Below are 25,145 nucleotides of genomic sequence, written 5' to 3' on the forward strand. Positions count from 1 at the left end.
CGGATTCCCGGGGGGGGATCGCGATCCTCAGCATCCCTCGCTTTGGGCGCAGCAGCGCGGCCGGGGCCACCCGAGAGCTGCTTCCCGGCGCTGCCGCATCCCTGAAAAACAGCGAAAACAAGAAATAAATTTTAAAAAAATTAAAAAAAATTATATATATATATATATATGTCCCGCCGGGGCGGCGGGAGGGAAGGGGTTAAGGCCGGCAGCCGGCGGAGGGAGCGGAGCCGCTGGATGGAGACGTTAAGAAGCGGCGCCCGGCAGCGGCTGCGGGCAGAGCCGAGCGGCAGCCGCCGGGCCGGGCTGGGCTCTCCTCGGCCGGCACCGGCATCACCGGAACCTCTCCCGGGCGGTACCGGCACCGTCAGAGCCCCCCCGGCAGCGGGGCCGGGCCGCGGGCAGCGCCCGGAGCCCCCCCGGCCCCGCCGCTCCCGGATGGAGGCAGCGAGGGATGGATGGAGCGAGGGATGGAGCGGCGGCGGCGGCGGCCGGGAGCAGGGCCCGGGGACGGTGAGGAGGAGGAGGAGGAGGCGGGGGAGGAAAAAGGGCTCGGGGGAGGGGGCAGAGGAGCTGCCGGTGCGGGGAGAGCATTGAAACCGGGGTTAAGGGATGATAAAAAAAAAAAAAAAAAAAAAAGAAAAAAAGCCCAAATTAACAACCGAAAAAAATAAGAGGAGAAAACAAACAACACTACCCCCACTCCCCAGATCCCCTGCGCAAAATAAAATTTTTAAAAAGGACCAGGGAGCTCCGCGAGCGGGGGTCGGCAGGAGCCCGGCCCGCCGGGAATTGCGCCTGGGAAGCGGCGGCTGCGGCTGCGGGAACTTGGGGGGCACCGGGTCCCCCCCCGGCTCTGCGGGAGTTGATGGCTCCCGCCTCATCCCGGCAAGGCAGGGATTTTTCGCTGGTTTCCGCTGGTTTGGGAAGGGTTTTGCCTCGCTGAGGGAGCCAGGCAGGAGAGAGCTCTCCTCATCCTCATCCTCCTTCCCAGACTTTGTGCAGGAACATCTCCGCCGGGGAAATAAGGAACATAAGGGAACGTAATCCTGCCAGAAGCCTCTCCCCTGTTTATTTTCCTCTTCCCACATCCATGCTGGCAACTTCGGGGAATAATTTAACATAAAGATGAGCAGGGAGAGCAGAGGCAGTTGCAGAACGGCGTGAAGGTAACCTTGAGCTGAGCCCTGTAAACCCCGGCCTCCGTCAAGGCAGGATTAAAGAAACTTTCCTGGCAATCCAGAGCTGGGAATCCCAGCCTGGCCCTGGGAATTACAGCCCCGGGGTGCCCCTACCCTGCCTGGCCCTGGCCCACTGCACCTGCTCATCTGGTGAGTGCTGTATGCTTCCTTCCTCTGGGAATTTAGCTGGGAATTATCCTTCATGAGGGGCTGTCCCTTCCCTGGCCTTGGCAAAGAGCTCTCCTTTGGAACATCCAAAGCTGTTGAGCTCCAGGGGCTCCTCCAAGACAGGATTTGTTAGCATTTGTTGGGCTTTTTAGTGTATATTATTACATTATAGATATTACTAGCAATTATTGTGGTTTTGTACAGATTATATTACATCTATTTAATATACTATTAGCAGACACTATGGTTTTATATTTATTATTCTATTTTCTATGTTATTAGCCCCTACCATGGTTTTTATATACATTACATTATAATATTCCACATATTATTAGCAGGTATTAGGCCCAAGGAGAATTCCCCAGGGAGTTTTGCTCTGGTTTTTGGGATGCCTTTCCCAAATCCTGGTGCTGAAAGACCCAAGTCCAGCTGCAGCATCAGGGCTGCAGGTGCCTGGGTCCAGTGGGGCTCATCCATGTGAATGTCCCTGTCCTTTAGGGTCCTTGATGTTTGGGATGCTGGCAGATGGGAACCCCTGATTCCCCAAGGGGATTTGGGGATGGATTTTTCCTCCCAGATAAAAGCTTCATTCTTCCTGGGGGATCTTTTCCCCATGGGCAGCTGGGCCAAGCCTCAGCAGCTCCAGGCTCCCACCCAGAGTCACAATTCCCATGGCTGAGGCAGGATCCAGGAGCGTTCAACACCATCCCCAGCTCAGTCCAGATCCTGGGAAAAATCTCTGCTTCTCCCACCCCCCTTGGACCAGCAGGGACCGACTGAGCAGAGCAGGCAGCTCTGGGATGGGAATTTGTCCCTCCCAATGTGTTGGCTCTCTCTGGAGCCAGGAGCCCCTCCTGGGGCTGGGGAAGGAGTGTGGGACAGGAGGATCTGCCCCAGGCTGAGGGATGAGCCTGCAGCATCCATGGGAATGGCAGATCCCTCCCTGGATGAGGGGAAAGGAAGGAATCAGCTCTCCTGGGGAAGGAGGTTTTGAGGGAAGTGTTGCACGAAATCCTCCTTCTCACTCCATTAATGTCTGTGGGCTGTGCAGGCATTGTCTGCTGCTGGAAAAGCTCGTTAGTTAATTGCCCCAGTGCTGCTGTAATCCCAGATTAACGAGGGCTGAGGCGAATCTCCATGGAGCAGACCTGAGCGTGGGATTTGTGGGGAGATTGGATTCTGCTCTTCCCTACCTGGGCAGTCCTTGGGGGCTCCATCCTGGGCTGGATGTGCTGGGTGCTCCCATGGGAAGAGGTTTTTGTGGGGCTGAGCTGCACCCACGAGGGGTCACTTCCCAAATCCCCCCCGATGGTCCCCATGGATCCCATTGGGATGGGATTTAGGCATGTCCAGCTGGGTGCACCTGGATTTCCCTTGGGACAATCTCCTTTTGGTGTTTCTCATCGCCTCCCCATGAATCCTGGAGCCAGGACTGGGCTCCGGTGCTCCAAACCTCGGGATGAAAGCCTTTGGCTGCTGCTGTTGCTCCTCGTTTAGCACAAGGAGGGAAAACAGCAGCATCCCGGCTTTCCCTGGAATCAGAAGCTGTCAGCTCGGGATGTGCTGGCAGCTGCAGCTCAGGAATGCTTCCCCACAGCCACAGGGACGTGCAGGTCACCATGGATGGAGTGGGCAGAGGATTTGGGGAGGATGAGCAGCGCAGGGAGGGCCGTGCATCCCCCGGGGGTGGCTCCAGCCCCGGCGCTGCCTCTGGAAAAGTCCATCCCGTGTGTCCTAAACCTCCTTCTCCTCCGGGATTCAGGCAGCTCCGTCTGGGGGGAGCTTTGCTGAGCCAGCAGCTGGCTGGGATCCAGCTGTGCTTCCCTGGGGAACAGCCCCGGCCTTCCTCCCGCCCCCCTCCTCCTCCTCCTCCCGGCTCCCTCCCTGGGATGCACATCCCGGCTCCCCAAGCCTGATTGAAAACCGTGCCTGGATTTTGCAGGCTGGGCATGAAACCCCCCCGAACCCGAGACATGAAAACTGCTTAGGTTAAAGCCTGACACAGACACTCAGCGTCCTCCGAAGGAATTACATCACCTTTTCCAAGGGCTTGAGTGTCGGGAGGGTGGGAAGGAATGGGAGAGGGAGTCTGGGAGCATCCCTGGGTGTCGCTGAGACCCCGCAGTCTGGGGTGGCCTCTCCCAAATACCACCGTGTGTGTCACCCAAAAACAGGGAATTAACGGGGAAGTGGAGGTTTCTCAGCCTTGGATGCAGGGATGGGGCTGATGCCGGCAGCAGGAATGCCCAGGGAGGGATGCTGGAAGCTGGCAGGGATGTGGTGGGGGAAGGTTGGGATCCTGCGCCCAAATTTAATGACCCTGATCCCAAAGGAGGGAGTTTCCTGCTCCTTCCACAGCCCCACCCCAAATACCCAGGGCAGATGGGATAACGCTGCTGGAGAGAACTGGATCACCCACACCCCCGGGGTTGCTGCAGATTAATTAATTAATGAAAATCATAACGATGCTGGGAGGGGATCAGCTGGATCCCCACTGTGCTACCTCATTTCCATCATCCCACATTCCCTGGCCCCTCTCCCTGCCCCAATCTCTGCAATCCACAGCGATTTCCTCCCCTATTTCCTTCCCTGCCTTCGGCAGTGCCGGGTGCTTTTTAAATGATTCATGACTTAAACCATTTTTCTTTATGAGCTGCTTTTCACACTTGTGAGGGGAATTCAGCCTCCAAGAACCTGGAACTGGCTTTGATGGAATTGTGGGTGGAGGAGCAGAACGTGAAGTAAAAACTCCCCATTTTCAGCTCCACTTGGGCCATTGTGGAGGAGAATACCCAAGGAAAAGAGCAGAGCCATGGAGATGGGATTACCTGGGAATTAGTGGCCTGGAGGGAACAACATTTCTTTGCTTCTGGGGGCTGGAGCAGCCTCCTCATCCCAGCTAGGATTGGTTTTGGGAGTGTCTCACCTGTCCTAGAGCAAATTCCCACCACCATCATGGTGATCCCATCCCGTGCCAGCCCATGGATGTGGGGTTTGGGCAGGAATCGGCATCCTCAGGGTGGGGATCAGCATCCCTTGGGCAGGAATCAGCATCCCTTAGGTCGAGGTCTGGGAATTTGCAATGCCAGGCAGCTCAATGTCATAATTAAAAATGGGGTTAAGCTTCCTTAAATAACTTGATTAAACAAAATTGCCTTTCTGGGCCAGGCTGCAGGCCCTGGGCTCGTGCAGCTCTGTCCAGTGACTGGAATAAGCCAGGGCAGGATCCATCCTGATGTTCCTGGGTTTATTTATAGCTCAGCCCTGGCAGAAACGGGGCTGATGCCCTGTGGGCTCTGTCCTCTGGAGAGCACAGGGAGCACTGAGAGGAGCTTGTGCAATTAGCACGACCTCATTTCAGAGGAGCCTTTTAGACCTTAATCAATTAGTCTGGGGCAACCCCCAAATGGATCCTGGATCTGGATCCCTCTGGATCTCGGTGCCTCATGCCCTGGGAAAGTGCTGAGGGCACCAATAAATCTCCAGAATATTTCAAAATCAGTTTTCATCCATAAGCAAAACCATCTCCTTAATTCCAGTCCAAACTCCTCCGTGGATTCCCAGCAAGGAGGAGGATTTGCAAACCCCACAAAATGGAAATCCCCCACAAAAACCCACCAGCAGATGGGCAAATCCTGCCCTGGATCTTCAAACTGAGCCAATAATTCCCCAATGAGAGGTTTTTCCTTTGCATCTCTGGCTGGTTTGGCCTGTGGAGGGGATTTAGTGGCTCCACAGGGAAGCCCAGGCCTGGGAAGTGTCTCACCCTTGAGGATGAGGATCTGATCCCAGTGCAGCTTCCTGGGATGAGTCTGGAAGCTGCTGACTCAGCTGCTTTTAAGGCTTCCCCAGCGTAGAGGAGGCACGAATCCATTTCTCAGCAAAATGAAGGCAGAGAGAAGCTGAACAAATAAACTGGGCTTTCGTTTGAGGGCGACTGACAGCTCCCTGTGCTCGGCTGGCCCCTGGGAGAGGCACTGGAAGGTTCTGGATGCTCCAGGTCTGCCCTGCTGGGATGGGATAATCCTGGTTTATCTCAGCTTCATTCCCAGCCACAATGGGGTTTAAATTCAGCCCCATGCATCTCATTTGCTGCTTCCTTAACAGGTGGAAAAGGGTGAAAATCCATTTCCACAGGGCTGGAAAAGAGGATGGGCAGCTCCACCTGGAATTTGGGCTGCCCAAACTCCGCCTGGGCAGCAATTCCAGGCTGGCACTGGGGCATGGAGGCTGAAGGGTTTGAGGGATGGCAGTGCCCAGGGTGCCCAGTGTCACTGGGGGTTTGTGCTGGTGTCCCTGGGGGTTGGACTGGTGTCCCTGTTTGGTGCTGGGGAGGATGTGGAGCTGCAGGAGCTGCTCTGGGATGGAGGCACACGGGGATTTCTGGTGGTCCCTGCACCCAGGTCGGTGGCTTTTAGTGACAGCATGTCCAGGGGACCTCCATGCCCTGTGTCCCATACATCCTGCACCCCGTGGATTGGGCTCTTTTACCCCATCCCCTGTGTCCTTCCCTGCAATTCCAGGCTTGGCAGAGGCATTCCAGCATTCCCAGGGTGCCCAGAGGGGTGCAGAACCTGCTGTCCCCACGTCCTGCAGCGTGGGACTGAGGTCAGTCCCTGCGTCACAGCCCTCCCGTGGGGTCACCCCGCTGATGTCACCGCCCCTCTGCTTGCCAGCCCTATTCTCTCCCCGTCCCTGTGATAAGAAATGTTAATGAGGGGGTGAAATTGGATATTCCCGTGGCCTTCTCCTCCTAATGGAATTCTGGTGGTGGTTAATTTGCTGGTTTTAATGGGCCCTTTGTTCTCCCGGCCGGGGGGAGCCACGTGAGGGTGTTTGGGAGGTGGCGCCTGAAGACCAGTGAACCTTGGGGCTCAATAATTGCAGAGCAATTTGAAGACAAGCCCCAAATCCATAATTGATGGGCCCTTCACTCATCCCGCTCCCGCCGCTCCCGGACCTGTTCCCACCTCTCCAGGCGCAGAGGGATGGATAAACCTAGGTAAAGCTGGCAAATTATCGAGGATTTCCTCACCCTGGGGACAGCTGACACTGCTCAGGGAGGTGGGTTGGGTGTGGAGTGATGCTGAGCCGGGTATCCCGGGGCTGGGATGAGGATTTTGGCTCCTGGTGGGATTATGCTGAGGCAGAGCCGGGTGTCCCATCGATGGATGAGGATTTTGGCTCCGGGTGGGATTATGCTGAGGCAGAGCCGGGTGTCCCATCGATGGATGAGGATTTTGGCTCCTGGTGGGATTATGCTGAGGCAGAGCCGGGTGTCCCATCGATGGATGAGGATTTTGGCTCCTGGTGGGAGTGTGGTGATGGATGTAGGCAGGGAGCCATTCCCCGATCCCAGCTGGCCCCACATCCTGGGAAACCGCTGAGCTTTGGCTCTGGAGGGGCAGGGAGGGATTCCCCAACCCTGGCACTGCCAGCCGGGGGGGATTTTCCCAACACTGCAGCTCCCAGGGCTGGATCCCTCCCCTGGGATGCTGCAGGGGGCTGGATCACAGCGGGTCGTACCTGAGCGGGGGCTGGCAGGTAATTCCCTGCTGGATAATTCCCTGTTCCCTGCTGCCCCAGCAGTTTTCCATCCAAGCAGCCGCGGGGAGGCCAGGCTGAGGCCGCTGCATTGCGCTGGCTGGGGACTGTCCCCGTTTGCTTCATTAGCTTGGATGGCAAAGTGTGTCACCACTGTCCCCCGGCCACGCCGCGGGCTGGGCTGGCACCGAGCACAGCGGGGTCGGGGACAGGATGGGACCCCTGGGGACACCGTGGCGGTGGCGGTGGGGGACCAGGGGTGGCCACTCCTTCACCCCAGCGCTGCTGCACGGGGTGGATCCATCCTTAAAGCCCAGAGAGCGCTGGTGGGATGCAGGGAATGGCGCTCTCGGTGGCTCCTGCAGCCCTCAGCTCCCGATGCCGCCCGTCCCAGCTGATACTGGGAGCGCTTGTGTCCGTACTGGGAGCACTGGTGCCGGCCCCGCCTGCCGCCCCCGGGAGCCCGGAGCTGAGCCCATTATCTGCTCCAGACAATTAGCAGAAGCATTAATGGAATATATGCAAATGCGCAGTAATTGACCTGTGACTCCGCAGTTCATGATGGAGAAGGATGAGCTCCAGATGGCTTAATGAGAGTAATTTAAGCCCCTTCTTTATATTCTGTGCCAGAGCCTGGCAGCGCCCAGGGAGGGGAGGAGGCGAGGTGGCACTGGGGACACTGGGGAGCAGGGACAGCCCTGGGGACGCTCCCTTTGCTCCCCAAACCACCCCGAACCCAGCTCCCATCGCAACCCCGGGAAGGAGGATTTGTTCTGGAGAAGGGAGAGCCAGAATTCCTGGTCAGGAAGTGCAGGGGAGCGGCCAAACACCCCCGGGACCACCGGGCTGGGGGCTGCTCTGCCAGCATGACCATGCTGGTGCCACATCCTGCACATGGAAAACCCAAACTGCTGCTACTCCGAGGTTACTCAGCCTTTACTCCAGCTGTGTTGGGGAGGGCTGGTTAGGGGTTGTGCCCTTCCACTGCTCTGCCCCAGCCTCTCCAGCCCTGAGCTCCACAAAATTCCCGTGGCAGAGCCAGAGGTATCTGAATAACCACTCTGGGAAACCAAATTAAAATATTGATGTATAATTCATGCCATATGTTCCACCAATATTTTTTATTTAATCAACTGAAGACAGATGGCAGGAACATAGAGGCCATTAAACTAATGGCACTTTGTCTTTCCATTTATTTCCGTCTCCTTTCCTAAAATAAGAGGAGACCGTGACAGGCAGCACACCCTGGGCACTCGGATGTGTCAGCAGGGGCATTTCCCACGTGGCATTTTCCCAGGAAAGGCTGGAGCAAATCTTCCATAGCTGGGGGGGGGGGGGGGGGGTTGGAAGGAGAGAAATCCAGCTGGATTTATAGGGAAATCCATCCTGGTGGGGCTGGAGGGGACTGTCCCATCTCTGCCCTTCCCGTGCCAAGGCCTACCAGGGATGGTCCTGGTGCTCCTGGGACAGCACCATCCTGGTGGCAGGGTGGGAATGCCACCAGGGGATGCTCCTGGCTGGAAGATAGAGGATGTCATGGCACTCTCCAGTCCCTGGGGACATGAGGAGCTGGAGGGACACCCAGCAACGTCGTGCTCCTGCCCCTGTGGGATGCTGGAATATTGACTGGGATACCTATGCACTGCCCATGCATGGATTTCACTTGGGCTCTGCTGCTGCAGAGATGTTTGGATCCCGGGGTGCAATGTGTGTGTGTGTGCACAGCTCATCCTCCTGGGGGTGAAATTGTGTGAAACTGGAAATTTTCCCTGTCCCAGAGCCAGCCTGGAGCACCTCTCCTGCACTACAAGGCAGAGACGTGCAGGCTCTGGGATTTGGGCTCACCCCACCAGCACCGCTCCCACTGCACCCAGTTACCCACCTGGCAGAGGTGGGACTGCCCCTCCTCGGGGCTGGAAGGTGATGAAGACCACAGGTGGCCTTCCTCACCGCCTGGAGGGACAGGGCCACCATCCTCCCGTGTCCCGGGACGCTTTCCTGAGTGCGCCTCTCTCTCTCTGACTTGCAGGTGGAGATTTCTTGCCCTGGGAGTGAGCTGAAAGAGGTTTCCTTACACAAAGGCTCGCAGGCAGCATTCCAGGCTCCAGGCGCGTCCAGGCACCTTCCATTCTTTGTCTGAAAGGGCAGCGGGGCCGTTCCCATTCCAGCGATGCCTGACGGGGCCGGTGCCGCCGGGAGCGAGGAGCTGCGGCAGCTGATCGGCTTTCAAATCACCTCCAAACCTCGATTTCCTTAACATGATCCCTCCATCAGCGCAGTCCCCGGGGCACAGCCGGGCAGGAGAATAACCCGGGGCTGGAGGTGACAGCCAGCGCTGGAACACCCCGGCCACCACGCGGGGACTCAAAATCCACCTTCCCCAGCACTCCAAGACTTTTTTAGGGTCGGGCAACGGCTCTGCACAACCTCGCCCCGCAGCCCTCACCCCATTTGCTCGCCGGGATTCACCTCCGAGCCAGGGCGGGATAATCCCATCCTCGGAGCATCCCCGGAGCCGCAGAGCAGCTTCCCCGCGGCGCCGGCTGCCGCGGAAGGGATGAAGACGCTATGGCCAAGCTTTTGCTGAAACTCCAGCGGTATTTTCGGCGCAAACCCGTGCGTTTCTTCACTCTGCTGGCTCTGTACCTGGCGGCGGGGAGCTTGGTTTTCCTGCACTCCGGTTTCTCCGGGGAGCCCACGGTGCCGGGGAGCCCTCGCAGCCCCGCGGCCGCCGAGGGGCCGGGGCTGCCCTACCTGGGGGTAATGCAGCTCAGCCGCGGCTTCAAGGCGGCGGCCACGATGCCGGCGGGGGGCCGACGACACGGGCCCTGGTTCAAAAGCACCTCCAAGGAGCCGTCGGACAGGGGAAAATCCCGGGATAACGGCGGCCCCCGGAGCCGGGCGCTCCGGGGCAGGAGCGGCCGCGAGAAGGAGGAGGACAGAGGTGGGTCCCTGCTTCTGCCTCTCCATGGGGGCATCACGAGTTGGGGAAGTGGTGTCTGGGCTAGACAGGACCACAATTCCCGCCCAGGAAATGTGTAATTATTTATTTGTTTATTTATTAATTTATAAACCACATGCACGCGCTGCTGGAGCACTGAGGTTTTCTTCCCCCATCCCACGGGGATGCTCTGGGGAGCAGCATCCCACTCTGGAGAACATCAGCCCAGAGAATATTTCCAGAAGGATCTTCTCCCTCCTTCTTTCCTCTCCTCCCTCCCCAAGTGCCAATAATGTGCTTTTATTTTTCCATCTTCACTCTTTCCCCCTGGTTCATCACCGAGCCCCCCCCTTGCTGTTACAGGCGATTTTGGGGGTGGCAGCTGTGCCCCATCTTCCTCCCACCCTTTGGCTCTGCCAGGGGCCAAATTCAGTTTTCATTCTGTTGGCCTGAATCAACCCAAAATCCAGGTTTGTGTGGGTGTTGTGTCGAGGCAGGGGCTGGCTGTGATTCCCATGGAAGTGTAGACAGGGCTGGGCTGTGGCCCCTGGAGCCAGGAGATCCCTGCCTGGCTGGGGTCTTGTCAAGTGGATTCATTATTAATGATCAAAGATAAGAAAATGGAATGATTCCCACTGATTTTTAAAATGGCATTTATTTATCCTGAAGGCAGCCAGACCTGTGCATTCTGTGGGATTTGGGTGGCTGGACTCCAGCAGGAAACCCCAAACCCACAGCAAAATGGGGCTTTCCCAGGGGTCCAGGCTTGATCCCCCCAACCTGGACTGCTCCCAGGGCATGGAGGGCTCCTCCTCCTCCTCCTCCTCCTCCTCCTCCTCCTCCTCCTCCTCCTCCTCCTCCTCCTCCAGCAGGACGTGGTTTGTTCATTCCAGGAATGATGCATGGTCCAGGCATGGAAGCCAAAGGAAAAGTGATGCTCACGGGATCTTGTCCTGCTAAAAGGAGCTGAAGGGGTTCCCCCGTTGTGACCCCGCTCTGAGGGGTCTCTGGGGTGTTTTGGTCTCTCTCTTAATGCAAACTGACTTCAGTGCAGCCTCAGCAGATGGTCCCTGAGCCCAGGCTGTCTGTCCCTATAAAGACCCCAAGCAGTGTCCATGTCCCAGGCCATATGTGCCAGGTGCTCCAAGATTAACCTCATCCAGCACTGCCAGCAGGGATGGGATGCTGGGCTTGGGATTCCTGGGTTTATCTGCTCCCAGCTGCTCTGGGAATATTTTTTTCCCCTTGGAGCATCTTGGCTGCTCCTGAGTGGGATGGTGTGGAGAGAAATTCAGCAGCTTGAGGAATCTCACGTGCCCGGTGTTCCTGGTGTGGCTGGCAGAGCTGCCCTCGCTTCCCTGCTCCTCTGGAGCACTGGGATATCTGGCAGGAACAGGTGGATTTAATGGTGTTGGTAATTAAGTGGGGACAGCTTAACGAGGTGGTTGTGGAGGCTCTGCCACGTGAAATCATTCCAGAGGGAATTCTGCTCCAAAAATCAGCTCTGCTTTAGAGTGTGATGTGCAGCTCCCTCTTCCTCCTCTTCCTCCTCTTCCTCCCTCTCTCGGCAGTGTCAGGTGAAGGTGTGGGTGGAGAACAGCCCTGCCTGCCAGGGAATGGCCTCATCCCCATGGGAATGCAAATCCCTGTGGGAAGGGGCATCTCCTGCCTCCAGCCAGGGTGGATTTTTAGGCAGTGAAGCCAAGGGAAGCAGGAACAGACCCCAGCCCTCAGCCACATCCATCTCTGGTGCCTCCCTGGACAAGCCCAGCCATTCCCACCTGTGATACACAACCAAGCAATTCCATGAGGATGCAGGGAGCAGCCACCCCAGGCAGGGAGCTGGAGCCATCCCTGTATTCCCAGCTCTGGGAAAAATGGGGTGCTTGGGGAATTTAATGACGATCACTGGGCGGATGTGTGTGTCTGCTCGCAGCTGTGTTTCCAACAGGCTCCAAAATTCCTCCTGGAGGTGCCCACCTCTCCCTACAAACTGCCAGTCCCACCCTCCTCCTTCTCTCATGTCCTTGTCTGTCCCTAATTATTCCAGCTGGCTTCCCAATAAGTGGCAGCACGCATATGTCAGGAGCACTGGGTTGAAGGTAATGCACATCAGTCACTGGATCTGTGCAAATGTCTGGAGCCATCCCACACCCACTGGAATCCTCTGACCTGCCAGGACCTGCTCATCCCTGTGGGAATGCTGTGTGGAATAACTGGGAGTGATGGCTCTGCTAGTTGGAGTTACCTGGGACATTTCTCTCCATCTTCCTCCTCTTTGGCCTCCAGGCTGGCTTGGGAAGGTGGCTCCAGCACTGGTGGGGTCTGTGCTGTGCTGGGATAATTGGGAATGGGGGGGTCTGTGCCACCATGGATGGGGTGAGGTGGCTCAGGGACCCCACGGAAGTGTGGAAAGCAGGGGGGAGGTGAAAAGTGTTATCCCAGAGTGTGGCTTGGAATTGGAGTGGCACAGTGAAAGAAATTCCTTCCTGTGAGGATGGGCAGGCTCTGGCACAGGGCGCCCAGAGAAGCTGTGGCTGAAACTGTCCAAGGCCAGGCTGGACAGGGCTTGGAGCACCCTGGGATAGTGGAAGGTGCCCCTGCCTGGTTTGGACCCAGAGTTTCCAAAGCAAACAAACAGGGAATGCTGCTGCACATCCCTATTCAGGAAAAAACCCAAGCGGGGTGGGATCAGTGAGGTGTGACCCTGTCCCCTGTGTGTCCCCAGCCCGGTACATCGGCTGCTACGAGGACAACACCCGGCAGAGGACCCTGCGCGGGATGTCCTTCTTCGACTACAAGAAGATGACGGTGTTCCGCTGCCAGGACAACTGCGCCGAGAGGTGGGGACAGGGACAGGGCCTCCATGAATCCCAGCACCCCATCTCCAGCAATCCTTTCCCGCCATCTCCATGAAGCCTTGCACACTGTCCCTCCCAATTCCTGCACGCCAGCTCCATCAATCTTTTCCCACCATCTCCATGAATCCCTGTGCACTGGCTCCATCAATCCTTTCATAGGATAGGATGGGATAGGATAGGATGGGATAGGATAGGATGGGATGGGATATTTTCAGTGGCAAGTGCCCTTAAAGGATCATTAACCCAAAAACCTCCCATTAACTGGGAGGCACTGCTGATCCCAGCACTGGCCATAAGCAGGAATATGGAATGGAATGGAATGGAATGGAATGGAATGGAATGGAATGGAATGGAATGGAATGGATGGAATGGATGGAATGGAATTAAATTATCTGATATTATATTATATGATGGATTAGGATATGATAGGAAAATAGGGTAGGATAGGAGATAGAATGGAATGGAGTGGAGTAATAGGATAGAACAGACTAGGAAAGAATAAGGATAGGATAGGATAGGATAGGAAAGAATTGCAGAATGGATGGAATATTGGATTGGATAGGATAGGATAGGATAGGATAGGATAGGATAGGATAGGATAGGATAGGATAGGAAAGACTTGCAGAATGGGATGGAATAATGGATAGGATAGGATAGGATATTTTCAGTTGGAAGTGCCCTAAAAGGATCATTAGCCCAAAAACAAATCCCTGGGATGCACTGCTGATCCCAGCACTGGCCATAAGCAGGAATGCTCCATGGAATGGAATGGATAGGATAGGGTAGGTTAGAATAGGATAGGATAGGATATTTTCAGTTGGAAGTGCCCTAAAAGGATCACTAACCCAAGAAGGAATCCCTGGGGTGCACTGCTGATCCCAGAAAAGCAGCAATGCTCCTCCCAACACCGCTGGAGCCAGGGGGGATGTGCTGAGACCCCGTTTCCCCTGGGCAGGGGGTACCTGTACGCGGGGCTGGAATTCGGGGCCGAGTGCTACTGCGGGCACAAGATCCAGGCATCCAACGCCAGCGAGTCCGAGTGCAACATGGAGTGCAAGGGAGAGCGGAGCAACACCTGCGGCGGGATCAACCGGCTCTCCATCTACCGCCTGGAGCTGGCCCAGGAATCCGCCCGCAGGTGTAAGTTGGGGGCTGACCCCAGCTCAGCCCTGGGATGGGGGGGGAATTCTCTTGGTGCTGGAGGGGTGATCCTGGCATTCCCGAGCCAGGTTGTGGCTCCATGGAGGTTTTTGGAGAGCGGTTCTTGAGTCCTGGGGTGGTTTTGCTGCTGCAAACATCAGGAATCTCCTTGTGGGGAATGCTGCTGGCTGGGGTTGGGTGGAATGAGGAGCCTCAAGGACTCCTGCTGGGATTCAGGGAATTTTGGGAGGCTTTGGGTGGAGGTTTCTTTCCCCATGGCCAAACAGGACCGTCAGTGTCTCCTGCGTGTGCTGCAGGATGAAGGATGTGTGGGAATTCCAGGCAAGGCTGAGGGTGCTCCCTTGTTTGGCTCCCAATTAGGCAGCTCTATAATCACCCACATTCCCTGCTCACCTTTCCTCATATCCAAGGAATGGGAAAGAGGATGGCAACAACCAGGAGTGCACAAGGGGCTGAGGGTTCCAAGGACCAGGGATGGGATTCCAGGCCTGACCAAACCTGGCCCCGCTTTCCTCCCTGGCCCTGCCCCTGCTCCATCCCTGGGATCATGGAGCTGATAAAAACAGCCAGGAAAATAAAATATCCTGACTTTGCCTCTGGGGTTTTGCTCTGATTGTGACTGCACTGCTGGAGGGGCCAGGAGCCGCTGGAGCAGTTGGGAATGCCGTGTCACACAGAGTGGCAGCAGTGTCATTTTTGGAGTGACACTGGGACCTGTCTCTGTCTCTCTCTCCCAGATGGAAGCGCAATATTCCGGGGGTGCTTCCGCCGGCCGGAAAATGTCTCCATTGCCCTGCCCGCCAGCCAGCTCATGCTCAACATGTCCGTGGATAAATGTGTGGATTTCTGCACAGAGAAGGTACTGGGATAAACTCCTCTTCTTCTTTGTTTCCATCATCATCATCATCAGAGTCACACCGGGAGATCTGAACCCAGTTTAGGAACATCATTTATCAAAAAAAGGGATAAATGGATTTGTGTCCCTGCCACGGGAGGGAGTGGAGCCAGCAGCAGCCCTGGGAGAGTTTGGGAATGAGCATCCCAGAATTAGAGTTTAGGTTGGAAGAAGCATTTAAAGGAGCCTCATGGGGTCCTGCTCTGTCCAGGGGTCTCATCCTGGGGCACAGTGCCTCTGGGCAGGGGGGAAAGGTTGGGAACTGATGGAGGGTGGATGCTGGAGTGGGCTGGAAGGATGCTGGAAGTGGTCTGGAATGATGCTGGGATTCGAAGGATGGTGGAATGGTCTGGAAGGATGCTGGAAATGGGCTGGAAGGATGTTAGAAATTAGGTGAAAGATGCTGGAGTTGGAAGGACGCTGGAATGGTCTGGAATGATGCTGGGATTGGAAGGATGCTGGAAATGGTCTGGAATGATGTTGGAATGGTCTGGAATGATGCTGGAAATTGTCTGGAATGGTGCTGGGATTGGAATGATGCTGGAGTGGTCTGGAATGATGCTGGGATCGGAATGATGCTGGAATGGTCTGGAATGATGTTGGGATGCTCTGGAAGGATGTTGGAATTGGAATGATGCTGGAATGGTCTGGAAGGACATTGGAGTGATGCTGTAATGGTCTGGAAGGATGCTGGAATGTTCTGGAATGTTCTGGAAGGATGTTGGAATTGGAATGATGCTGTAATGGTCTGGAAGGGTGCTGGAATGTTCTGGAATGTTCTGCAAGGATGCTACAGACCACCCCACGCTGCCCGGCAAGGGCGGGTGCAGGGGCGCGAAGGCCCTGCCGCGGCTGGGGGGCGGTGCCAGCGCCGTTCCCTCTGCCCATCCCGGCAGGAATTCCCGCTGGCAGCGCTGGCGGGCACCACGTGCCGCTGCGGCTTCCCCAGCACGCTGTTCCCGCTGCACGAGCGCGAGGACGAGCAGCTCTGCGCCCACAAATGCGCCGCCGAGGAGTTCGAGAGCTGCGGCTCCGCCGACTTCCTGCTGGTCTACCAGACACAAGTGCAGGGTGAGCTTCTCCCCCACCTTTACCCCGCCAAAAAGAATGAATTTTCGCTCTCCTTCTGAGGATGAAAATTCATTATAAAGGTCAAAATTCCCATCGGGTTAAAAATGATGGGAATTTTGAGTGAGTAGAAGGGTGTGACCGTGTTCACAGGGGTCCGAGGATGAGGGGAGAGACGAGGATCTGACTCCATGTTTCAGAAGGCTTGATTTGTTATTTTATGATATATATTATATTAAAACTATACTAAAAGAATAGAAGAAAGGATTTCATCAGAAGGCTAGCTAGGAATAGAAAAAGAAAAAATGATAACAAAGGCTTGTGGCTCGGACTCTCTGTCCGAGCCAGCTGGGCTGTGATTGGCCATTAATTAGAAACAACCACATGAGACCAATCCCAGATGCACCTGTTGCATTCCACAGCAGCAGATAACCATTTTTTACATTCTGTTCCTGAGGCCTCTCAGCTTCTCAGGAGAAAAAAATCCTAAGGAAAGGATTTTTCATAAAATGTGTCTGTGGCAGAAGGGAGACTTCTACTCACTCACCTTCTTCCCTATGGCACTGTTTGTATCGTGATCTATCCTGCAATTTGCAGCATGATTTGCCTCAAACCCTTACATCACCAAATTCCTCACTTGCCTACTATTTTTCTAATTGCAATACTCATCCTAATCATTACCAACAACCTCAGTGTGAGGATCCCATTAAAAATGAGCGGGTTTTAATTCCCCTGGGAAATCAGCGCTCCCCTGGTGAGCTGTGGCTGCGGCCTGGCTCAGCTGCAGGGCACAGCAGATTCTGCCTCTGGCAGGATTCCTCCTTCCCAGGGTTTCCCCACCTCTCTGTGATCCCACGGGAGTCTGCTATCCAGACAAGCTCCAGGGAAAAAAAAAGTGGGGTGGAAAAAGGCTGTGACCAGGCAGAACATTCCTGAGAGAGCAGTGAGCCAGGGAAGCACTGGGAGAAAGGAAAACCGTTCCTGGGAGAGGAAAGGGCTGAAGGGAGCAAGTGAGGACCCAAATTCGGGTGGTTTTGGGTCAGTCTTGTCACAATCCTTTGGTGTTTGGGGCTGTGCTGGAAATGCTGTTCATTGATTCATCCAAAAAGCAGGAGCGTTTCTTGGCACAGGAATCCCTGTTAGTCACTCTTCCCTAAGCACACAGAGCTGGGAATGACAGAGAACTCTTGGGAAAAATCCTCTTAGGACTTTTTGGGTGTTTGGGACTCTTTGAGGTGTCCAGAACCCTTTGGGATGTCCCTCTAAGCCTTAGGCAGGGCCCCTATTCCAGGCCCAGCCCCTTCCCCAAGGTTTTCCCGGGAGAGGCAGCGTTTCCTCAGACATCCCAGTGGGACGAGCAGATTTCCGTGACACATTCCTGACGTGTCTCCCTGCAGACAACCGCTGCATGGACAGGAGGTTCCTGCCCAGCCGTGCCAAGCAGTTGGTGGCCCTGGCCAGTTTCCCTGGAGCTGGGAACACCTGGGCCCGGCACCTGATCGAGTTGGCCACCGGCTTCTACACCGGCAGCTACTACTTTGATGGCTCCCTGTACAACAAAGGTGAGGGGAGGGCACTCCTGGGGTGCCACCCCAGCTGGGGACAGTCCTGGTGACATCCCAGGGGCTGCAGGAAGGGCGGAGCAGGGCTGGGCGTGAGTGCTGCTGCTCCATGGGGTGGTTTGGGGTGGAGTGTCCTGGTGAGGGAGCTCCTCCCTGGGAGGGTGGGGAGGTCCTGGCAGGGACCAGCCCAGAGCAGCTGTGGCTGCTCCATCCCTGGGAGTGCCCAAGGCCAGGCTGGACAGGGCTTGGAGCAACCTGGGATAGTGGAAGGTGTCCCTTTCCAAGGAGGTTGGAATGAGAGGAGCTGTAAGGTCCTCTCCAACCCAAAGCATTTGGGGATTCTGGTTCTAATAACCCAGCCCCATTCTCAGCTCCCCCAGTTTAGAACCACTCACAACAGTTTCACCTGGACACCTTGAAGGTTTCTCCTGTCGCTCCTTCACTTTTTGTGGCTTTGAGAGGAAATTCTCCGTCCCTGCTCAGCTGTGGTGGAGTTGGGATCTGTATCTGTGCCATGTGGTTGGTGGGGTCTGTACCCAGACTATTCCCTAAATCCCCTAAATTTTCCTGACATTCCTTCCCAATTCCTGCCAAATCCAGCCTTGCAGGAGGGAGATGCTCAGTGAGGGAGCACTGTCCCAGCCCCCAGGGTGCAGCAGCATCCCAGGGAAGGCAGCAGCACTGGGAAAAGCCTTGGCTGGGTTTTGCTGAGCCACACGAGCGTGGGCTCCGTGTTCATTCCCTGTTGGAGGGGCCAGGAGGTATCCAGGCAACCAGCAGATTTATCCACTGCTGAGAGCCAATTACACCTCTCTAATTGATGGAATACAGCTCCTTCCAGCTTATCCCCCTCTCCAGGTGCATTCCAGGGGCTGGGATTGATGCTGGCTCAGCCCCATGCTCAGTGCAGGGTCCCCTCTCTGGACCCCCCACGGCATCACCCCCACCTTGGGCTGATCTGCAGCCCCACAGGCACAAGGATTTCCCTTCTTTATTTATTAGAGGTCTCTTCCAACCTCATTATTCTGTGATTCTGTGATTACTGGGAGAGGTTTCAGCTGTGCTCAGGGCGGTTATAGCCATTAAATCTGCCCTTGACCCCTCAGAACAGGCACAAGAGCTGAGTGTGGCCAGGGAGATGTCACCCTGAGAGGCCCCTGTTCCTGTGAGCCACCCACTCATCAATTTTATGAGACTCATAACATGGGAAAATAAATGATTTCCATCTGGGAGAGGGATGCAAATCCTCCTTCACGCCCCAGCTGCTTTCATCATCCAACTGGATTTTGCAACCTGATATCCCTGTGATGCTCCCTTTCATGGAACCCTGGGATCCTTTGGGTTGGAAAAGCCTTCTGAGGCTGAATCCAACTGTTCCCCCAGCACTGCCAAGGCCACCACGTCCCCAAGTGCCACATCCACACGGCATTTAAATCCCTGCAGGGATGGGAGCTCCATCACTGCCCCGGGCAGCTGTGCCAGGGATTGATCATCTTTTGGGTGGGGATATTTTCTTTTATATCCCATCCAAACCTTGCCAGCACAGCCTGAGGCCATTTCCTTTAATCCTGTCTGGTTTCCCCTGGGAGCAGAGCCCAACTCCCCCTGGCTGTCCCCTCCTGTCAGGGAGTTGTGCAGACCCAGAAGGTCCCCCCTGAGCCTCCTTTTCCCCAGGCTGAGCCCATTTCCCAGCTCCCTGTTACTCCCACTAATCCCAGCTCTATCCGGGCAGGATTCAAGGGCGAGCGGGACCACTGGAGGAGTGGGAGGACCATTTGCATCAAGACCCACGAGAGCGGGCAGAAGGAGATCGAGTCCTTTGACTCTGCCATCCTCCTCATCCGCAACCCCTACAAGGCCCTGATGGCCGAGTTCAACCGCAAGTACGGGGGCCACATAGGCTTCGCCGCCCACGCCCACTGGAAGGGCAAAGGTAGGGCAGGGAACCCTCTGGGAGAGCTCCAGCCCGGCTGCTGGAGCTGGGAATTGCTTGGGAAAGCCCAGCAGAGCTGGAGTTGGGTGTGCATGGGGGAAATCTTGGGCTGTGCCACCATTTTGGGGACAGTTCTTGGTGTAACCGTCGCCTCTTGGTTGTGGGTTCCTGTGTTGGGTGGGATAAGAGGGGAAGGGATGGAACAGGACAGCAGGACCAGGCAGGGATGGGCATCTCCAGTCCCCAGCCCATCCCTGTGGTTTCCAGGTGTTATTTCCATGTGTCCAGCTGCTCCCCAGCCACCACCTTTCCCACGCACAGGCGCGTGCCAGAGGCTGCTTAATTACAGCAATTTCCAAATTGCTGTTGTGGGATTGACTTCATTGGAAAGAGTTAAAATGTTTAGCTTGATTGAACATCTGCTACCCTTAATTCCGAGTTTATTTAAGGGGAGCTTTGGCTGCTGTGGCTGGGATGTGCCTGGATTTCGTTATCTCCATGTGCTCACAGTGCTGGCCGGCACAGCCCAGCCCTGCTCTCCCCATCCCATAAAACCAGCGGGGTGTGGTGTCACCCACTTCCTCAGCCAGTGTCTCTGGGCTGGCACTGCCCTCACTGTGGTGGCACAGAGCCTCTTGGTTGATTTTTTCCCCCATCCATTTGTGGACAGAGCCAGGATTGGTATCCCAGCATCACAGGGAGCCTCCTGAGCCTTCCCAATCCCAACCCCCTCCCCAGCCTGTCCCAGGCTTTGTGTCTGAAGGGGAGGGAAGATCCAGAGGGGACCATGCTAGCACAGCCTTGTTTGGAGGCACTTCAAATACATCACCAAATTCTTTCCAGAGATGTGTGGAGTAATTAGGGTTAATTGTCAGGTTAATTAACCACTACTGGGAAAGATTGAGATTTTCCATTGCATGGTTGGGGACCCCATTCCCAGCTGGAGAGGCTCCTGAACACGGAGCTTGAGGGTCCCATTCCTAGCCTTCCCTGCAGCCCAGCTCTCCAAATTATTTTCTTCTCCCAAGAACTAATTTTGGGGCAAATTTGGGAAAAAAACCCCCGGGCCCTCTCTCCAGCCTCACCCCCAGTGCTGAGGGGGTGTTCTCCCATTTCTCCCAGCCCATTCCCAGCCCTGCAGAGGCCAAACCCCTGTTTGGTTCCGTGGCATTAATTTTACAACGTCCCTGGAGCGGCTCCAAAGCAAAGTTTTATGTGCTGTGATTACACAAGGTGAATTGTCCTGGATCTGTTTAATGGAACACATCCTGTGGTTAACGATTCCTCAGGGAATTTAACCCAGTCCAGCTGTTAATCAGGCCTTGGTTTTGTGGGGAGGACACGAGGAAGAGGGAGATGCCTGGAGCTTTAATGCAGCGCTGCCAGGAGAGAGGCGGCTGATTATCGGTGTCTCATCATCCCTCTCACCACCTGATTTGAATGGCAGGATCAATTAGCCAGAAGGTTAATTGAGATGTTCCCGCAGGGATGGGAGAGGACACAGGGAACATCCACTCACATCTGTTGGAACCCTGGATGCTGAGAATTTTAAACTTTCTGTGCCGAAAGGCACAGACCCCCAGAGAACACTGCATTTGACCCGGGGCTTCCAAAATTGATTAACAGCACTGGGATTATGGGTGTGGAGTTGGTTAGAAGTGTGTGAAAAAACTTAGATTTGGGGATTTAGTATATGGTGATATATGGGAGCCAAGATGGAGGATTTTGGGCGTGGGTTAGGTGTCTTTTTTGCACCTTCTTCTTCACGAATCTGGGTCGTTTTCTTCTCGGAGTCTCTGTGGTCAAGATGACCCCGAGGTGTTAGAAAGCCTCTTTTCCCAGCCCTGAGATCAAAGAAGGAGTCAGGATTCTTTGGCAGTGGTTTTCAAAGTTGTTTATTTTCTGTTATCTGTAACATTCCTTTTCTGACCTGCTGAGGTCTGTCTAGCAAGTCAGTCCGTGGCACACTGACCGCCTTCAGGACAGTGTTATCTTTTATACTAAAAACTTCCTGTACATTATTTACCATTATAATTTTCTAATACCTATCACCTATATTAGAGAGTTTGTCTCTAAAGCAATCCAAAAATGCCACCATTACAGCAGAAGATGGAGGCTAAGAAGAAGAAGGAGAAAGACAGAACACGCCCAGATTCCTTCATCTTGCCTCCTGAACCCCTATTCTAAAACCCCCAAAATTCTACATTTTTCAATCTGTGATAAAGTCACTATCACTCTACTCAAATTCCTGTGGCTTGTACATCTTCATACAAAGCTGGTAGTTTTTTCCATGGGTTAAAATCAAAGGCACAGGTGTCTTTGACTCCATGCCAAGGTCTCCAAGCCCCCTGCCAGGGTCCCGAGTCCTCCAGGGCAGCCAGAGGAATGTCCTGGGCTCTGACATTTTCTCTAACTGGCTGAAATCCCAACACACATCCCCTTCTCCTTTTTTTTTCCCCCCAGAATGGCCGGAATTTGTGGCCAATTATGCCCCGTGGTGGGCAACCCACACTCTGGACTGGCTGCGCTACGGCAAGAAGGTGCTGGTGGTGCACTTCGAGGACCTCAAACGCGACCTCTTCGTGCAGCTGCAGAGGATGGTGGCCCTGCTGGGTGTCACGGCCTGTGAGGACAGGCTGCTGTGTGTGGAGGGACAGAAGGATGGCAACTTCAAGCGCTCGGGGCTGAGGAAGCTGGAGTACGACCCCTACACGGCCGAGATGAGGAAGGCCATCAGCGGCTACATCCGCACCGTGGACGCCGCCCTGAAGCTCCGCAACCTCTCGGGGGTCCCCGAGGATTATTACCCCAGATGATGGTGACCACAGCGGGGGGATGGTGCCCAGGGGTGGCTCTGTCCTCCCAGATTCTGCCTAATTCCACCCAGTGGGTGGCTCCTCTTTTAACCCTCCATGTGCTGCTGTAGCTGTCGGTCACTCCCTGCATGAGCCGCCGCAGGTCCCCAGCCACTGCTGAGCTTTTTTTTTTGGCCAACCTGGGGACACGGGTGCCCTCCCTGCTTCCCTCGGGGTCCCCTGCTCCTGTTCTGGCTGCCCCAGCCCTCCTGGGAAGGGCAGCGGGATGTTTGTGTCCCCTCATGCTCTCCTGGGGACATCAAGCTGCTCAGGCTCTGGTGCACCCAGAGCTGAGCTCCTTGGGCTGGGTGTCCCCAAAATCCCAGCCCTGCAAGGATTCCACTTGTCCTTGGATGGAATCTTCAGCCTTCCCAAGGGAGGATGGACCAAGGGTGTGGCACTCTCGCGGATCCTGCCTGAGGTTACGGGATGGCAAGGCCATGCTGTGCAATGTCCCCAGTCCTGGTGGCGGTGGCCCATGGAGCCATCCTGTGGCTCCCTGAGAATTCCCTGGAATTCCCCAGCCACAGCACCAGGCAAAGTTGCTGCTCCAGCCCTTGCGGGGGCCCATGACCCCCACCAGTGCAGGCGACAGCTGGAAGCTCCCCTTCCTTGTGGATGCAGCTCCAGAGGGGGAAGATTTCCCTGAGCTGCTGGGACCCACGAGCTCATCCAGGCCTTGTTTCAGAGCCCGTGAGCCAGATCATCCCCTCAGGAGCACTTCTGGGGGGCCAGGAGCAGTTTAGGGGAATAGAAGCAGGGTCCACACTGCACCCAACCCCCGTGGGGAGCAAACCCTGGGGCTGAGCTTTGGGGTGTCCCAAAGCCAAACCAAAGGATCCCACACACCGGGAATGTGCCGATTTCCCGGCTGGCTTTGTGCACAGCTGCATGTGGTCCCTGGCTGTCCCCTCATCCCACGCCACCCTCCCCATCCTGGCTTTGTCCCAAACGAGCTCCCCAATACTCCCAACTCGCAAAACCCCTTGGATGTAGGTGCAAAAGCCATATATTGTACGCAGCCTTTTCTAGAGTTGGAGATTCACCAGTTGGCTTTTAACTCTTGATCCTGATAGAAATGCAGGCACAGGTCGAACCCAGAGACCCTGCTTGGTCTCTATTCCAAGAGAGAAGAAAACCCCCTGGAGGAAAAAGGAGAATTTCAATAAAAATCTATTTTTCTAATGTGTGTGTGGAGCAGAGCTGGGCTGCTCCTTGTTTTTTTCTTTTTGAAGGAGGTGGGGGATTGCTATCAGAGGGAGCAGCTGCCCCATTTTTAACTCTTTTTAACTCTTTTTTAACTCTTTAACTCTTCCCTTGACACACAGCTGGAGGTTTTTTTGGGATTCATGGCAGTGGGATTGGAGCTGAGCCCACTCCTCTTTGCTCGTGGCAGCCCCGGGTTTGTCATGTCAGAACAAACCCTCAGGGTAACCCAGCAATTAAAGGAGAGGTTTCGTTACTGCTCTGCCTCCCTGTGTGTTCGTGGGACCACCTGAGCACTCCCAACTCATCCCAGACAAGGGCTGTGGGAGCAAAGGGAGAACAGCTCCTCTCCCCTTTAATCCCATTAATCCATTTCTGTATTTAAACCCATTAACAGGTGTTTAAATCCCATTAATGTCATTTCTGCGCTGACAACACAACCAAAGCTGCTCCTTTTTGGGAGCTTCTGTACCTGGAGAGTGTCCTCACAGACAGATTTGATGGGATGTGTGCTAGGAAGGGGGAGAGTCACTGCAGGATTCATTCCTGACCTTCCTCGGCACCAGAGTGAGAGCTGGGTGCAATTTATCCTTTATTTCTAATCTGGAGTTGATGAAATTCCTATTTTTTTTTTTTTTTTTTAGCAGGGATGAAGCCTCGGCCTCGGCCTTGATTTGTTCTGACAGGCCCCGGCCGCTGAAGGGGCAGCGCTGCCTCCCTCCCCTCGGAAGTAATTAACCCCTCAAAGCCAATTAATCGCCCAGATAAAACAATTAAGGGATGACCTCGCGTGCGGCGCTCAGAGCCTGGGCTGCAGCTCGGGAGGACGGAGGGGAGGGGACCCCACATCTGCACCTCCACAAACCCCACAAAAAAACACCCCTGGGAATCTCCCCAGCCTCCAGCAGCACCAATTTACATCTTCTCTTTTGTTTTCCCTGCTTTTATTGCGCCACAATTGCTTTTTTCCTTTTTTGTTTCTTTTTTTTGCCTTTTTTTTTTTTCCCCCACACATTTAAATTGCACCGAAATGGAGCAGTTGGAAGATATTATGACCACGTCAGGGCGTGCTGCACATCTGGCTGCACCTCTGGATTCTGGGACTCCCCCTTCCCCTCATCCCACTGATGCAGGAGCAGCTTCCCTCTCCCGGAGCTTCATACTCTGGGTTTTTATTTATTTATTAAACGCTGGGCTGTATTTTAACCGCGTGGAACTGGCACTTGAGGATAAAATTCCTATTCCCCCTGGGAAAAGGAGCCAACCACCCCTCCCGCATCATTTTCCTGGGAAAAGCTCCTGACATTTAAGAGCCCGCCCGGCTGCCCGGGGGAGGCAGCGCTCAGCCTTTCCATGAGGGTTTGAGAAGCTGGAATCTTTCCTCTTGACTCAGCCTGAGCATCCCTGGGTGGGCACAGCCCGCCCTGCCCTGCTGTGGGGCTCAGGGGACCGTGACCCCTGGATTCCTGCAGGAAAAATCATCTATTGTTGGCAATCTCGCATCCCCGGGAGCGTTTCCCTGCCTCCCGGTCCTGCTGCAGCGTTACTCCCTCCAGGGCTGCAAGGGTTTCTCAGCTGTTGCCGTGGCAACGGCGTCTGCACCAAAAACTCCCGCATTTCCCCCGATTCCGGGTGGGGTTTGTGCTCCCTGGACGCTGCGATGATGGAGGGGATGGCGAGTGTGGGTCTGGGATCCCTTTCTGGCAAAGGGAGTGGATGCTCCTTTGGATCTTCCTGAATCCAGGAATTCCTGAATCCCCCGAATCCAGG

General features: G+C 55.2%; 1 protein-coding gene across 2 annotated transcripts; it reads left to right on the forward strand.

Moving 5' to 3' along the window:
* The first annotated feature begins 256 nt into the window (after positions 1–256).
* Positions 257–23,354, forward strand: WSCD2 (WSC domain containing 2). Of its 2 annotated transcripts, none has more exons than XM_036393339.2 (9): positions 257–513; positions 8,923–9,837; positions 12,563–12,677; positions 13,651–13,835; positions 14,594–14,715; positions 15,648–15,822; positions 17,217–17,381; positions 19,114–19,314; positions 21,778–23,354. In XM_036393339.2, exons 2-9 carry the CDS (start codon positions 9,462–9,464, stop codon positions 22,128–22,130), a joined length of 1,692 nt encoding a protein of 563 aa, XP_036249232.1. In that variant the 5' UTR covers positions 257–513; positions 8,923–9,461; the 3' UTR covers positions 22,131–23,354. The 2 variants fall into 2 exon arrangements, with proteins under 2 accessions (XP_036249232.1, XP_036249234.1); XM_036393341.2 differs by lacking the exon at positions 257–513 and adding an exon at positions 1,021–1,331.
* The last annotated feature ends 1,791 nt before the right edge of the window (positions 23,355–25,145 follow it).

The sequence above is a fragment of the Molothrus ater genome, chromosome 18, assembly GCF_012460135.2.
Source record: "Molothrus ater isolate BHLD 08-10-18 breed brown headed cowbird chromosome 18, BPBGC_Mater_1.1, whole genome shotgun sequence".
In the NCBI taxonomy this organism is placed as follows: domain Eukaryota; kingdom Metazoa; phylum Chordata; class Aves; order Passeriformes; family Icteridae; genus Molothrus; species Molothrus ater.

Bases quoted from the DNA above. Each gene is read 5' to 3' on its own strand.
- WSCD2 (XM_036393339.2), top strand. From the start codon at position 9,462: ATGGCCAAGCTTTTGCTGAAACTCCAGCGGTATTTTCGGCGCAAACCC. The intron at 12,678-13,650 runs GTGGGGACAGGG...TCCCCTGGGCAG, and splicing joins CAGGACAACTGCGCCGAGAG to GGGGTACCTGTACGCGGGGC. The intron at 13,836-14,593 runs GTAAGTTGGGGG...TCTCTCTCCCAG, and splicing joins CCAGGAATCCGCCCGCAGGT to ATGGAAGCGCAATATTCCGG.